The sequence below is a fragment of the Molothrus ater genome, chromosome 7 (genome assembly GCF_012460135.2).
Source record: "Molothrus ater isolate BHLD 08-10-18 breed brown headed cowbird chromosome 7, BPBGC_Mater_1.1, whole genome shotgun sequence".
NCBI classification, from domain to species: domain Eukaryota; kingdom Metazoa; phylum Chordata; class Aves; order Passeriformes; family Icteridae; genus Molothrus; species Molothrus ater.
This window is the reverse complement of record NC_050484.2, coordinates 15,419,739-15,436,400: the sequence shown is the minus strand read 5'-3', so window position 1 is coordinate 15,436,400 and position 16,662 is coordinate 15,419,739. Positions and strand designations below refer to the sequence as shown.

Sequence of the window (16,662 nt, the reverse complement as noted above, 5' to 3'; positions counted from 1 at the left end):
CTGTCATAATGAAACATTAATATAGTATTCAAATACTGTAAGGACTTTTACCTGGCTTTTTCTCCTCTGGAGGTGGAACAAGAGGCAGAAGAATGGGAATAGGGGCAGCTTGTAGGAAAAATGAAATATTTAGAACAAAATTTAAGTTTGATATTTCCTTGTAAATGAAAAAAATCCAGGTTTGGTAAAATGGATTATATTATTTTATTGCAGCTGCAGAATAAAAGCAAACATAGTGCTTATTCTGAGAGTTTACAGCAGCTGAATAAATATAATTTGAGTGGGAATCCCCAGTCTACTTTTCTGAACCCTGAATGTCTTCAGCTTTATTTTTATTGCTGCCATTACTCTCCTATCTTTGCTGATTGTACTTCATCTAAATATCAAATCTTTCCCTTCCTGCTGCCACTGCAAGCATTTACCAAATTATACTGGCAAAAAACACAAGAAGTTCAAATTGCTGATGTTTATAGTAAACTACTGGGTGTAGCAGAAGTATAAATATTGTCTGTAGCATTTAGTCCAAAACCAGAGCCTGGGGGGAGACCATTTGCCATAGACATGAAATCCAATGTAAAAAATACAATGTAAAGAATCCAGTCCAATTAAAAGAATATTTTTAGAAGGCAGTAATTCAGACAGCTTGTTTAAAAGATAATTTTGTGGCAAAAAAGAAGAGATGAAAATTAAAAAAAAATTGTCAGAGAGGAAGATGGAAATAAAAGGAAGGTGAAATGAGTAACAGACTGATAGGAAAACATCACGGAAAATATTCTCTTTTTAAGAGAATTAAAATTCTCTTTTAAAGAGAAATTCTTAAAAATTCTCTTTTTAAGAGAATTAAATTAAATCCTACCACTACCTGTGTAGAGTTTTTGCCTTTCACACAGCAAAGAATCCTATCCAAGTCAAGTCTTGCCAACAGGGACAATTAACTAGATCTTATGGCTGAGCTAAGATTTTTCTCTGAGGTTCCCACTGGCCTTCTGGTTCAGTGCAGATACAAAACAAGTATGGTTTGTTACCCTACCTTCAGCTGGTTTCTGAGGTGGAACTGCAACCTTGGCATCAGGAACATCTAGAAAATCAAATGTTTAATTGGCTTAATAAATAATACGAATTAAAAAATTCATTGTGCTCTCCTCAAGGTTAGTAGTTGATGGTGGTTTAATCTTTCTTTTTGTAATGTAAAGGGATTGCAGCTTGCTCCTCAAGCATAAGCTAGCCAATTGATAGATAAATAATTGTATTAACCTTTCAGTTCAACCAGCCCATACAATGTTATGTATTGTTTCTAAATAATTCTTGCAGCATTTGGAGTAGGCTCTGAAGAACATTCAAAAAAGAAAATCACTGCATATCATAAGGAGGTGATTTTTACCTATTTTGTCTCCTTGGTTATTTTTTTCAGTTGCACAGAGGAGATCCTATCTATTAATTGCTACATCTTCATTGTTCTATTTCTTAGCCATTAAAAAAAATAACTTGTGTGTTTTAGTGAATGGGGCATTCCATGTTGTAAAAAATAGGGTCCCTATTAATGTCACTGTTAATGGATTTATCTCAGTATTCATTGCCACTACTCATGAGAATAATAGCTCCACATGTCTGTGGATGAGGAATAGTTTTTCAGCATGTAGTTTATACTTACTCTAACCAGCAAAAAAAGATTTGAAAATAATAAAAAAGCAGAGCAATGCTTTAATTTTATGATAGAGTATTGACAAGATCTTATGCCAGTCTTGCTTGAGGACTTTACCTGGTGGCTTCAACTCCAGTTTCATTTCTGCAAAGGAATATTAGATTTCTTTTAGGACTATTGATTTTTCCAGAATCATGTTTCAAACAAACAAATTTGTACATGGTTATGATCACAAATTTATTCAGAAAATTTGCTAACCTTTCGTTACAAGATAGAGCTCTGCAGTGCTTCTTGCTTCCCCTCTTGGTTCAAGACGAGCGATTACAGAATAAACACCTGCAGCAGTCAAGAATGTTCATATTTATATTATTTTATAATTTAAAACCAGACAAAAAAGAAACAGATAAAAAATGGCACCAGCACAACTGTTTCATGCATTTTTACCTTCATCTTCTGCATTAACATTGTGGATAGTCATATAATGGCAACGACCTTCACTTCTGAAGCTGTACTTGGGACTCTCTCTCAGTTCAGTGGGGCCTTTATACCACGTCACAACTGCATCATCAAAAGACACCTCACACTCGAAGGTTGCAGACTGGTGTTCACTCACAACGATGTTCTGTATGCTCTTCGTGAACTGAATTGGTTCCGCTGTTTTTAGAAAGAAAAAAATGTCAATTGTTATGTACCACCACTGCATTTAGTGTATCTGAATTCTTCTCATTGTTGTCATCAAAATAGCTAAATTTCAATGAGATACTAGCAATAGATCTTTAAAAAGTAGAGTAAAAAAAAAGGATTCCATCTTCTACGAAGATAAGAATGAAGATTAGAAGATGTAAGAGTTCAGCTATAACAAGATTGACGTACTGATACATTTTGTAAGAGAAGCCATTAAGGAAACTAACGATAGAGAATAATTAAGAAAAAGTCCAAGGAAAATATAAGAGTCCCAAAGAAAATAGAAGCTAGTACAAATCAGATTGCTTGTGGGCTATGGGATATTAATCATGGTTTAGTGAAGAGCACACTTAATTGAATTACACAAGTATGTCACATGTTGTTCAAAGAGAAAGGACAGTAAAATTTCTTATTTAGTCTGTTTCCAAGTTTTGGAATCTGTCTTTCAGAAATTCTTTTTATTTTCATTTGTTCTGCTAATGAAACCCCCAGAAATTGTCACTATTGTAAGAAAGAGGTTCTGCATCTTTACAAACCTTCAATGGCCAGATCTGCGGTTGTTTCTAGACTGTCAAGCTTGCAGGTATACTGTCCCTCGTCTTCTGTTCTAACATCCTTGATGATGAGTTTGTGCACTTTGTCAGAGACTTGAGTTGAATATCTCCCTCCTATCTTAATGGGTCTCCCATTTCTATACCACTGAGACTTGGCATTTGGGATAGAGAATTGACAAGTCAGTGTGCATGTTTTTCCTTCCTTGAAAGTAGTGTCATGAAGATGCCGCTCAACTGCAGGTTCTATTAGCGTGTTAAAACACACATTTTAACAGAGATCAGATAGTGGAATAAATACAGTGTAAACTAATTCAAATATATACTTCAGAAGTAGACTTACCAATCACAGTTAGCTTGGCACTGGCAATATGTGGTCCACACACTATTCTGAAATTCCCTTGATCTTCAGGCTGGCAGTTTCTAATTCTCAGTATGTGGCGATCACCTTCAATTCTAATTTCATATTTGTCATTGGAGTCCAGTTTCTGTGTTCCCTTGTACCATGACAGTTTAATTTCTGGATAATTAATCTTAATCTCACATTCAAAGATAGCATCCTCATCTGCTAAAACCGTCTGATTTTCAATGTCTTTGATCAGAGTAATAGGCTGGAAAACATTAGTTTAAGTTAATTTCAAGCTCCCTGTTATAGGTTTGAATATTTCATAAATCAGTCCAAAAATGTTTTACCTCTGTTTGTGTGAGTCGTTGCTGAATAAAAGCTACAAGTTCATCAAATTCCTGATCTTCCCTTTGAGCTTTCTCTGTGAGCTCAATTTCCTATAAAAATGCAGAATATACTCAAAGATTAAAGGATACTAAATGTCAAGCTGTCATGTTTATCCAACACAGTTCATTCCTACATCAAATTTTATGTAACTGTACTGTAACCAGGAAATCTTCCCATTCTAACAATTGCAGTCAAGTTATGAAGACAGAACCTACTTAGCCAGAAGCCCATTTTTTCTTCTTGGATTTGAGCATGCAAGAAATTGAGAACTGCCAGTAAAAGATCTAAAGAGGAACCAGAAATTTCTCCACACATCATAATTTCAGAGCTTCAGAGTGTGGACACCACGTCTGTTCAAGGGGAACATATTACTCCTAAGAGAACCAATGCTGCAGTCACACTGGATCTTACCAATCTGTGGCTTTCTTCTGCTTGGGTTTGCTTTAGTAACTCAAAGGCTTGCAGGAGGCCACGGAAATCTGTAATTCCATACATGCGAGCATATTTCTCATATTCTTTGGGATCTACATTTTTGAGAAGTTCCAGGATATCAATAGGTTGCTCTTCCTCTTCTTTTCTTTTTGTTGGAGTGCTATTCAAATCAATAACAGAAGTTAACTACACAGCATTTCATTCCTGAAAGCTGTTTAATGAAATATTGAATCATCTCAGAGCTGTTCCGTGCAGTAGAATCCTTTATCTTAGTCTAGTCAGGCGCTTTTATTTTTAGTACAGTAATTCCTATGTAATGAATTTTTAAAAATTATATCTTGTTCTGAGATGCATAATAAAAAAAATGTCTTCTGTGTTGATAGCAAATTAATCCATAAAAACTTTCAATATACCTTTTTAGTTTTGCCCTGAGATCCCCTTCAACAACTTCTTTCTTTCTTTCTTCAACTTGCAGGTTTACACTCCTCTCAATTTCACCATGTTGGTTAAAAGCAACACATTTGTACATGCCAGAGTCAGTTTTTATTGTGTCCTTTATTTCTAGTTTGGCTTCATCTCCTCTCTGCTGGATTATAATGCGGCCTCCCTGGTTGAGTTGCCTCCATTTTCCCTTCATCCACTTAACATTTGGAATTGGATCTCCTCCAACTTTTGCAATAAATGTTGCAACGGTCTCTGCAGAAAGATGCAAATGAGGAAGCTAAGTCTATCCAGTTGTTTATGACAGAGGGACATCTCAAACAAAAGGTGTAGGCAAATATAAGACATTGTACTGTTTTGAAAAGTGTTCTTACTTTCCATGACTTTGATACTCTGAGGCTCTGACACAAAATAAAGTTTGCCTTCCACTTCTGCTTTCTTAGCTGCTGGAACAGCTGCCGGTTTTTCTAAAAAAACAGAGTCAGAGAGTTATAGCAGATGGCTTCATGTAACAGTTAGTGTTCATAGGTGATGATGTTTCTGAAGGAATTGTGAAAAAGGAATTAATTCCTGAGATGGAACAAAATACTATGCAAGAGTTAAAAATGCAAAATATTTTCATATTGTTTTTACCAACTTGCAGTTTACTTTCCAGATGGACCATACTGTCTTGTTCAGTCAGGCCATTTATACTCTCCATGGATGCAAATCCATAGATAGATATGCAATTAGAAAGCCTCATTTTCTAAAATGGGTAAGTTTTTTTTTGTGACGTCTTCTCTTTCCATTCTATTTCTGGATATCAAGACCTATGAGCTACTTGCAGTTTTTTACCAGTCATCTGTTAAATTCTCCTGGTTTTCTTTGTCTCAGTCCTTAGCCTAGTTGCTAATCATATAGTGAAAAAGAATATTTGTGCATACTGCTGGGCTCTTGTGTCCTTTATGCAGTGGTAAAGCAAGAACTACACAGAAAGACTCATGTCTAGACAATATTTACTTTCAGCTAAAAGGTCAAAATGTCTAGAGCTGTAATAGTCTTAAAACAATTAGCCTCTAAGGCCACATGCTTGAATTCTTCTGTATTTTCCTTTAATAAACACCACTTTTGACATGCTTTCCATAAAACATGCATGTCCAAGTAATTTCACCCATTTAGCTTGCATTTTTTGTAAATTTCGTGTTTAGATAGAAAATAAAATTTTAATCTCTTTGGTAGGAATGTACTATTGATTTGACATTGATCTTTCAGCATTTATGTCACATTGATATATAAATTATTGTTAAATACTCTGTTTTACCAGATTCTAGAATTTTACAAAAAACTAAAAATAAATAATTGTTTGTTATTAGATTATTAACATTTTTGTTCCACACAAAAAATGTGGGATAGTGTTTTGGTTGACATTTTCGTCATATGCCTTATTTTCTCCATGTTACTGTACCTTTGACTGTCACTTTAGATTTGCACGTATCAGTGCCAGCTGCATTTGAAGCTTTGCATACATATTCTCCTGAATCTGATTTGGTAACAGCAGCAAGTTCTAGAAGAGCTACTCCATTAGCAAAGCTGAAGTTGCATTTGTCTGAGGCTCTTATTTCTCTTCCTGCCTTCAGCCACTGGATCCGGATTGGCTGCGATCCCTGGACATGACAGCTAAGCTGTAGGGTATCACCTTCCTCTGCTGCTGCTGGATGAAGAGGCTGGTCAAAAACTGGAGGCTTTTTGGGTTCTGGAATACGAAAATGCTTGAGTGAATACTCAGGAAAGTATGATCAAGAATATAAGAGAGAGATACATGTGATCACTAAGGAGGCAATGGCAAGGAATGGAGGATGATAAACAGAAGTCTGAGAATGTCAATCATAATGCTATAAAATGGAATAAATATCAAGAGAGCATAACAGCATATTTGCTATATAATCATGCAAGAAATATCTTTATCCTCTCAGCAAGAACCTTTACGTGCAAAAAATAGTATGAGAACAAAAGCACTATTAGGTTGCAAAACTATATAAAATCTTTAAAGAAATAAACCTGCAATTTTCTGCAAGAATATTATGACGAAGTGTCATGCTACCAAAATGCAGTGTCAACTGCCTAAGCTTAGATTTCATTGCATAAACCCCCTGTTGCTCCACTGAAGGGGAATGATTAAAAATCAACAGAAATTTCACAAAGATTTCAATGTTCACTTTAAATCAGTCATAGCAAATACAGGAGAAGAAGTTTCTCCTTGAGAAAAAAAAAAAAAACCCAAATATAAAAGAATTTGTTGAATTTGTGGTTTATGTGAATCTCTGGACAAATCACTGCTGTTAAAGTAAGTAAAGCCAGCTCATAAGAGAGATGCTATATACTTGCAGCTAAATAAAACAAAGAAATTGTTTTTTAAGCAGGAAGCAAAGAAAAACAAGACTTCAACCAACCTCTGATAACAACAGAAGATGTACTCAACACGCTTCCTGCTTCATTGGACACTTTACAGGTATATAAACCAGCATCTGATTGCTCTACAGTCTTGATATGTAAAAGCAAGGCATTGTTTTTGAAAGATAATTCACAGTGAGCACTTGAATGGACTTCCTGATTATTTTTATACCAAGCAACAGTCAAAGGCTGAGAACCAGAAACACGACCCTCAAGTTTAAGTTCATTCCCTTCTGTTTCTTCTACTGCTTCAGACAGTTTCTTAGTAAAAGTAGGAGGAGTTTTTCGTTCTGTAAAAAAACATAAATTCCATGAATCTATCTTGAGATGAAAAATCCTAAAGACAATGCTTCAAGAAAAATTTGAACATTGGGGAATTGATATTTACTCTCATTTAAACTGGATATATTTTTAAAGTGAAATTATGCTAAGATAAACAGCAGGAGTCTTGCTCTTACAGTCATTGTCACTGTGTTTTCCTGTTTGAAAAAAATTCTCTTACATTGATTAAAGTCATACACCATTTAGATAACCCCAAGAGTTTTGTCAAGCTCTTAAGAACGAAATAGACCAGAGCCTATTGAGAAAGTAGGCCAAAGAAAATGCTTTATTTCTCCTCCTGTTGCTGTTAGTGACCCTTCCTAATTCCCATAAAAGATTCATAGGTATCTCCAGATAGGTACTCTCAGGCTACATCCCAAAAGTTTTCTCAAAGTTATCTTGCAGTAATAGTCTGACTTCCTTTATAACTGAAGGAAGAAAAATGTAAACACAACGTATTATCTATTCAGTACCTTTAACAGCCAGTTGAGCTGTGCAAGAGTCCTTTCCAACTTCATTGCTAGCATAGCATGTATATCTTCCAGAATCTCCCCTGTCAACTCTCAAGATGGTCAGATGGGCTGTGTTGTCTACATAACTGATTTGATAGTTCTTTCCTGTTCTAATTTCTTGGTCATCTTTTGCCCAAGTGACTCTAATAGGCTGTGTTCCAGAAACGTGACACTCAAAATCAGCACTTTCTCCAATAATGCCATCCACAGGTGTAAGTGGGATGTCAAAGAACGGAGGAGTTTTCCCTTCTGAAGTGTCAAAGAAATAAAAAACCGTCACATAAAAATCTCAATTTACTGTAAAACTGTGTGAAATAAGAATCTCATACATAAAGCAAAACTCAGTTTTAAGACATTTCCATTAAATATTTCACAGCCCACCAACCTGTAAGGACAAGCCTGCCACTAGAAGAAGCAGTCCCAATAGCATTGACAGCTGTGCAGGTGTATTGCCCAATAAGGCTCCTATCTGTCTTCAAAATCTGGAGAGTTGCTACATTATCTACAAAGGACGTGTGAACATTGTAGTCCTCTTTTACACGTGCGCCATCTTTAAACCAAGATACTTCAATGGGTTCTGAGCCAGCAATGCCACAATCAAACACGACTGGTAAGCCAACAGTTTCATGAATGTCTCTTAATTTTCGTGTAAAAGAAGGAGGAAGTTTACGCTCTGTAAGAGAACAAGTATTGTACAGTGAAGTCTTCCAGAAGACATGCACCTCTTGCTGTACTCATCAACAATCACTGACTAATATGCTGTAGAGTACGGTGGATTTTTGCTCATAACTTCCAATTAAAAGTATTGTTTAGCACATCATTTATTTCGAACTTGTTGTAAAGAGCCCTGTGCATATGCTTGCAGGAAGAGAGGTCTCTTTTTTTTTAATCTTAGACCAAATGAGCCTCAGGACTGCTAATACTGGAAACAATCAAAGCAATATCCTGAACATGGATGAAAGATACAGAGGCTTGTAAAGCCGCAGAAGAGCTGTGGTCAGTAAGTGCTGCATTTCAATTAGCTTTACAGGAAGGCTTTTGTTTGTAGAAGAAAGTACCACAGGGTACCTTACAAATCAAGAAACAGTAAAGTGTTTTACAATGAAGAGGCAATTGTTGTTTTTCAAAATAGAAAAGCATACTTAAGAAGAATAGGCCATTTCCCATTTCATATTTAAAATTGAAATATTCACCTTGAACTGTAAGCAAAGATGATGAAGAAGCCTCCCCAACAGAGTTTTCTACTTTGCAGATGTACTCCCCACTGTCACTACTGTCTACCTGGCTGAAAACCAGAGTAGCAATTTGGTTCCTAAAGTGCATTTTCACAGTAGCAGTTCCTCTCAGCTTTGTATCGCCTTTGTACCATGACACAATCATTTCTGGTGTTCCAGCAACCTGGCACTGTAAGGATGCAGAATCCCCAACAGTCACCTGCACTGGCTCCAAGGGTACAATGAAGTAAGGTGGTTCTGAAGGACAAAGACACACCATTAGCATAAAAAGATATTGCATGAAGACCATTAGTTGTTCAAACAACACTCATTGAAGTGCTGCTGGCTTGACGCACCTAGTATTGTGATTGTACCATGACAAGTATCTTTCCCAGAATCATTTTCAATATAACAAGAATATTGCCCCTGATCTTCTAGTTTGCTGCTAGGGATTTCCAGTATGGCAGATGTGTCTGTAGTGGTGATGCTACACTTTTCAGAGTGCATTATTTTCACTCCATTTTTCTTCCATGTCACTGAAATCGGTGGAGTACCCACATATGTGCATTCCAAGATTAAATTTTTCCCTTTCTCTACATTTAAATCATTCACCTTCTTCTCAAATTTGGCTGGTTCTATAATGAACAACAGGAAGAAAACAAATTAAATAAAGCCAAGAGATCATCTTTAAGAAGCATAAGAAGCAGTAGTCTGGACAAACCTTTGACAAAAAGATGTGTTGTGCAAGAAATTTTCCCTGCCTCATTAGAGACCTGGCAGGTGTAATCTCCAGTCTCAAGTGGATGTACATCAAACAGCTCCAGCTCTGCAACTGAATCTTGCAAGGTGATATTGCATCTGGGTCCTGGTACTAGCTCAACACTGCCTCTGAACCATTTAACTTCCAATGGAGGGGAACCTTTTACGATACTAGTAAAGGTTATGTTTGCCCCAGATAAAACATCCAGTGGTTCAGGTTTCTTCACAAAAGATGGTGGTTCTAAGCACACAAATAAAACAGACAGAAAATAAGTACATTTGAACTTCTTTTGAAGATCACAGTATTCAGAAATATTCAACAAAGAAAAAATTAAATATTTCTGAAAATAAATTTGGACCCTCTGATTCTGGCCTCTTACTGATACTGACCTATAACACTCAAAAATGCGCTGCATTCATCAGACCCAGCTACATTAGTAGCTGTGCACAAATAAGTTCCCATATCAGACTCCTGAAGTCCATTCACTTTCAGAGAACAGGTATTGTCTGTAAGAGTAGCCTGATACTTCTCTCCACTGGTAATCTCTTGTCCATCATGAAACCAGGAAACCAGAATGGGTGGTGACCCATAAACTTTGCACTCCAGTACAGCAGAAGAACCCAGCTGACCATAAGTTTCTTTCAGTTTTCTTGTGAAAGAAGGAGGTATCATACGATCTGCATTTGTTCCAAAATAAAAAAAGGAAATTACCATGCAGCATTCTTAAATGCAGGAAGTTCTCTGTGCAGAATAAAATTAGTGACCTTTTGCTGTATCTGCTTTGGCAATATACTCTGAAATAGCTAATTATTTGAAAAATAGTTAATGGTTAAGGATATGCTGGAATTTTCATCCATAATCTTTGAGGAACACTGTTTGTTTTTTCAATTTTTTTTCATAAGCAACAATATTACACCAGCTGTCCAAGACAACATGTAGATTAAAGCTGAAGAAATCAAGTCCTTTCAATAATTCTTGCCCTTCAGATTTTAGGTAGGTATCTATCCTTGGTTCCTGTCAAAGTGGCATGCCAAGTACTCCCAAGTTTATACAACTTTCTTAGGCTGCCAATCACAATAATCACTTTGCTATCTGAAGGCTTTGTAAAGGAACTAAAGAATCAGAGGTGACTCAGAAAGAGTAGCCAACTAACCTGAAACGTGCACTGAAGCTGTGCAGCTGCTTTTACCAACACTGTTTTTCACCTCAAAAGTATATTCTCCACTGTCTTCTAGTGTTGCATTGAGGATCTTAAGCCCAGATACTTTGTTGAAGAAACTGATTTTATATTTATGGTCAGTGGACAGTTCATTACCGTCCTTAAACCACCTAGCAGTAAGCTCTGGTGTGCCATCTACTGTGCATTCCAGAGTACAAGAGTCTCCAGCTGTGACTTTGACTGGGCCTGGCTTCTCTACAATGACTGCAGGTTCTGCAATGAAACGCAAGTCAGAAAAATTTTGAGAACAACGAAATAGTTATTATTATGATTAAAATTTAAATTTCAAAGCATCTTAAAACACGTTGTGTTTTTTATCTCATGATACCAACCTAGCACTTTCAGCATGGCAAAGCATTCCTGAACTCCAGCATCATTTTTTATCTGACAAATGTATTTCCCAGCATTGGTTGGTTCTGCATTTCCAATCTGCATAGTTGCAATGTTTTCTGAGTAGGAGATCCAAAGATTATCACTTTCTCTGATGACTTCTCCTTTGTCTTTTAACCACAGAACAGAAATGGGCTGTGATCCTTGCACTGTAGCCTGCAGTTCAATCGACTCCCCAACTACGACTGTGAGATCGCTCAGCTTCTTCACAAAGGTTGGTGGTGCTATTTAAGAGAAGATATTTAACAGTAAAGAACCCTGCCAGGAGTGGAAAAGTAGGAGAAGAATTCCAGGAACAAAGAAATGCCAAGAAGATGCCAATCTTTGTACAAACCTCTTAGTGTTACAGAGCCAATACAAGAGTCACTTCCCACATCATTTACAGCCTTACAGTGATATTCACCAACATCTGCAGTATCCACACTGAGAATGTGAAGACTAGCTATGTAGTTCTCAGACATGACCTTATACTTCTTGCTGCTCCGAATTTCTCGTTTGTCTTTATACCATGAAATCTGGAATGGAGGAGTGCCCTGAAGCTCACACTCCAGATGAATATCAGAGCCTTTCAAGGTCTCAACTGGACGGGGCTTCTTGGTAAAAATAGGGGGTGCTGGAAAAAAGAAAAAAGAGTTATCATTTGTGTTATTTAAGCAAAAGAGATTAAAGAAGACAGAAGATTGAAGTAACTCTTCTGATGCTAAATAGCAAAGACAATAGATAAGAAAGAGCTGTCACGGAGATCAAAACCAGAAGAGATTTGCCACCTACTCAGGCAGGTTTTGGCCTCTGACAAAAGAAAGTGGGATTTAAGAGCTTTTCCTAAAGGAGGACCCTTAATGTAAGAAAGGGAAGAAAAGAGCTGAGATTCTGACCTTTTACTCTCAGTGTAGTACTGGTGCTTGCACTACCCGCTGGGTTCTGAGCTTCACAGGTGTAGTCACCACTGTCTTCAACACTGAGGTTGTGCATTTCAATGACTGCCACTGAATCCACAAAGGACATTCTGTATTTTTCACTGGGATGGATTTCAATTTCACCTTTGTACCAGGTGACTTTGATTTCTGGAGATCCACCTATCTTGCATTCATACGTTGTGGAATCGTGCTGTTTCACAAGTTTTGAGGAGTCTAGTTTCTTAATAAACCTTGGTGGTTCTGGAAAGCCAAAAAGGAGAGATGATGCTTTAAACTGCACTAATTTGAATAAGCAAGGAGATGTGTAACTGAAACTGCAAAGTTTAGGGACTTAAACAAAAATTCTGATTTTGCCATTGCTATGAAACTTTTTTAGATAATTTCAAGTTGGTCTAAAATCCAGATTAAGAAGAAAACAAGTTTTCTATATGCATTTCAGTGAGTTTCTTCTTAGTTTACTGACCCACTTTACCTCTCCTTGTATGTATTCATTACAGATTAGTTGATGTGCGTGATTTTCTTTAAAAATATGCTCTTGTTATATATGTGTAATCAAAATGCCCAATGCAAATGCAAGAATCCAACTGTTCAGCAAAAAAATGTTATTAAAAGCATTATGTTGAGTATCATAGCAATTGCTTTATATCCTGTGATTAAAAATTAATGTAGTCAATGAATGTATCTGCATTATAACTCCTCACACATTTAATGCAAAACCGAACATAAAGTTGCACATAAGGAATCAAAGTTAAGGAGCTTAGGTAGCAAACAAAAGAGATTAGAAATAGTCATGCTGAGGAGAATTGTGAGATGGCTGGTTTTATAGAATTGGTGTTAAATGTCTGTGATTAAAAAGTAAAACAGGTGGTTACATTTTGTTCCATAAGGAGGGGAAAGGAGTGGAAGTTTGATACTTTTCATCAAAAGTAGCATCTAGGTGATTAGAATCACAAGACTAAATGCTCACAGATCAAAGCTATAACTAGTAAAACCAAGAGGTGGTAATGTGGGCACAACAAACAGATCTCTCTGCAAAACAGGATGAAGCGCCTCTTTGTGTGCCTGTAAAGTGTAGGAAGAATATCTAATTAATTTTGGATTATTTCAACCTGTGGGACAGTTGCAAAACATCCTGTGTTGCTAGAAACAAAACTTCCTGAGTTTCTAGAAATAGAAATGATGATTTGTTAACATCAGGACTTTTGGAACCTTAGCAATTTACTATCGAATTTCACTTTGAGAAAGAGTTGATTATTTATCTGCATACTAACAGTTGCTGAGTAGTCACACTCTGATTCCACTCCTTTCAAAAAATGAGGGTCTACACATTAGTAAGGTATATATTTATAATGTAAAGCAGTTCTAGAACACAAAGCAGTTATTAAAACTACAGATTGGGAACATTAGATACTAGAGTGAGAAAGTTAATAAAAAGCTGTGAGGTTTTCAAGGTCAATTAAAAAAAAGATCTTATTTCTACCAACAAAAGGCTGCATGTCATAGAAGTGAGACAGCATATGCCCAAATTAAACACATGCAAATCAATGCACCCAAAGAGATTGACCTTTCAAGTTCTACAGAAATTGGTTGAAAAAAATCAACATCAGTAATTTTACAGCCTTGGGGAAACTGTCCAAATTCTAAAAAATACTGACACTAAGAAGTGTCAGTAAATTCAGGATCAAAAAATAAAATAATAATACTCCTCAGGATTTTACAAATAAAGATTTGAAGAGTAAAAAAAATAAATAAGGTCAGCTGGGATCATTTTACAAATGGTAATGGTGTTCAAATAAAGATATTAGCAATGATTTAATTAATAATAAACAGAATTATTGTGGTAGAAAGAAACTTCAGATCTTTTAATGAGGTTTGATTTCTTGCTACAATTTTTCAATACATTTTGGAAGTCAAGCTACATAATACAGCAGCCCTACTTATTACTGAATTCAGGTAATTCAGTCTTACACAGTATTTACACCCCCACCAAGAAAAATGCTTATGGCTGGAAAAAACTTGATATATATAAAATATTTGACAAATAATTAATACAAAATCTTGCTACTAGTAGCTTAGTTTCCTGTGTTATTCTTCATACAGAGTAAAAGGATTTACTCTTGAAATATTTCCCCCCCTCTTTGCACTCCAAATTCATACAGAGGAAAGAGGAAAAAGAAAGAAAAAAGAGGAAAGAAAGTGCTTTTAACTTTTAGCCTTTTTACTCAGGGACCTTTTAACTCAGGCATAATCTAAGCAGTGTATGTTACACTTCTCTTTTAAAATCAGTAAAATTGAAATATCCGGAACAGCTATAAATATGTTTCCACCTACACTGAGGAAATTACACTAATATACATGTCACTTGCACCAAGACAGTCTGAGCCACTCACAAATTTGGATTTTACTTTTAGATCCACACATTATAAGGAGAGGTGAAGTGTTGGGTGGGATGGATATGAAACTGAATCCCCCAATTTCTGAATTTCTTTCAGTTTCCTTTCACTCCCCTGGGCAACCTAGTGACTGTCACTGCTGGAGAAAGACTTTAGAAAGATAGATTTTGCTGTCCAACAGAACCATTCATAAAGGCGCAACAAATAAGAGTTAATGTTTCAATGGAAGAATCCCTTTGATAAGAAAAATCAGGTACTATACCAATGCAGAAGAAATATGAGTAAGTATTTAAGTATTACAATAACATTTAAGTGAAATAAGACATCTCAGAGTAACCTCTTTTAAAAATTGTTAGTCACACACATGTCTGCATTCAGGACAGAATGTGTTTTCCAGGTGTCTGCCTTGCAAAGAAAACCTCATAAACACCAGAGCCCACAGCAATACCTTGTACAGCCAGCTGAGCTGCGCAGGTGTCCTTTCCAACACTGTTGCTGGCAGTACATGTGTAGAGTCCAGCATCCCCTTTACCAACTTTTAGGACTGTCAAGCTGGCCGTGTTTTCCACCAGTGTCATTTTGTAGTTGCCACCTGGACGAATCTCTCTGTTGTCTCTGGTCCAAGTAATCCTCATGGGAGCAGAACCAGTCACGTGGCACTTAAAGGTTGCGCTTTCCCCTAGTGCCACATCGATTGATACTGGCTTGCCATCAAAGAAGGGAGGTCGTAGGTGTTCTGCAAAGAGGAAAGCATGGCAGAGCTCACCACCAAGCCTGCCTCACCATGCCATGCCCATTGTCCACTATTCAATTGGTAGAGTGGGAAAAAGAGTGGAGAAGTAAAAGAGCAAAGACATACAAAAGATTTTTATTAAAGTGTGATCTACAAACCTGTAAGGAGAAGTTTGGCACTGGAAGAGGCAGTCCCCAGAGCATTTTGGGCTGAGCAAGTATATTGGCCACAGTAATCCATACTAGTTTCTAAGATCTGTAAAGTCGCAACATTATTTAAGAAGGCTGATTGCATGTTATCAGTGTCGCTTAAGAGAGCCCCATCCTTGTACCAAGACACCTGGATAGGCTCTGAGCCAGTTATGCGGCAGTCAAATGTCACTGGAGCACCAACCACCTCCTGAATATCTTTAAGTTTTCTGGTGAATGTAGGGGGAAGTTGACGTTCTGCAAAACAGTAATAATCACTACTATCAGTAAGCAGCCAACCTAGAATTAATTATCTTTGAAATTAAGAAAACCCCCTTTCTGTAGACAACAAAGAGCTCCTACAAACTACCCCACAAAAGAGTGGCTCTTGGCCCATCACCTTTAACAACAAGCAAAGCTGTGGAGGTGGCAAAGCCGATGCTATTTTCTGCTTTGCAGATATATTCTCCAATGTTGCTATCCTCTACAGCAGAGAATGCCAGTGTTGCCACATTGTTCTTGAAGTGCATTTTGTAAGCCTGTGTTGATCTGAGCTTGGTGTCATCTTTGTACCAGGACACCTTGATTTCTGGTGAACCGCCAATCTGGCATTTTAAGGTCAAGGGCTCGCCAACCTTCACCTCCACACGGTCCAGGTGCGTGACAAAATAAGGTGGTTCTAGGGAAGGAGAGAACGTGGTGAGCAGAGGCAGAGCATCACTGGGGTGTGTTAGGGGGATCAGGGGTGATGAATACCTAAGATGGAGACAAGGCTGTGGCAAATATCCCCACCCGCCTCATTTGCCACCTCACAGGTATATTCGCCTTCATCATTCTTTGTGCTGTTGAAGATTTCAAGAATGCCAGATTTTTCAGTAGTTGTAACAGTGCAGCGTTGAGACTGAGAAATGGGCATCCCATTTCTTTTCCAGGTGACAGAGATGGGAGGGGTGCCAATGTAGCTGCTTTCTAGCACAATGGACTTCCCCTGCTCCACACTGAAATCACTTAATTTCTTCACAAAGACTGCAGGCTCTGTGGGGAGGTATGAATCAATAGTAAGAGGGACAGATGTGGAAGAGCTGCAAGCAGGGAGTGAATG

The 16,662-nt window shown here is 37.2% G+C and overlaps 1 protein-coding gene across 1 annotated transcript in view; it reads right to left on the bottom strand.

Moving 5' to 3' along the window:
* Positions 1–16,662, bottom strand: part of TTN (titin) — a 237,258-nt gene that overhangs the window by 148,307 nt on the left and 72,289 nt on the right. Inside the window, 27 exon segments of the mRNA XM_054515423.1 lie at positions 52–108; positions 1,031–1,078; positions 1,760–1,786; positions 1,901–1,978; positions 2,087–2,296; positions 2,863–3,123; positions 3,221–3,488; positions 3,571–3,660; positions 4,022–4,202; positions 4,456–4,738; positions 4,858–4,950; positions 5,928–6,215; positions 6,913–7,203; positions 7,708–7,995; positions 8,132–8,419; positions 8,940–9,218; positions 9,317–9,595; positions 9,682–9,960; positions 10,110–10,397; positions 10,874–11,152; positions 11,272–11,553; positions 11,664–11,942; positions 12,205–12,486; positions 15,088–15,375; positions 15,531–15,818; positions 15,961–16,239; positions 16,317–16,595. Coding sequence (XP_054371398.1) covers positions 52–108; positions 1,031–1,078; positions 1,760–1,786; positions 1,901–1,978; positions 2,087–2,296; positions 2,863–3,123; positions 3,221–3,488; positions 3,571–3,660; positions 4,022–4,202; positions 4,456–4,738; positions 4,858–4,950; positions 5,928–6,215; positions 6,913–7,203; positions 7,708–7,995; positions 8,132–8,419; positions 8,940–9,218; positions 9,317–9,595; positions 9,682–9,960; positions 10,110–10,397; positions 10,874–11,152; positions 11,272–11,553; positions 11,664–11,942; positions 12,205–12,486; positions 15,088–15,375; positions 15,531–15,818; positions 15,961–16,239; positions 16,317–16,595 — 6,132 coding nt within the window.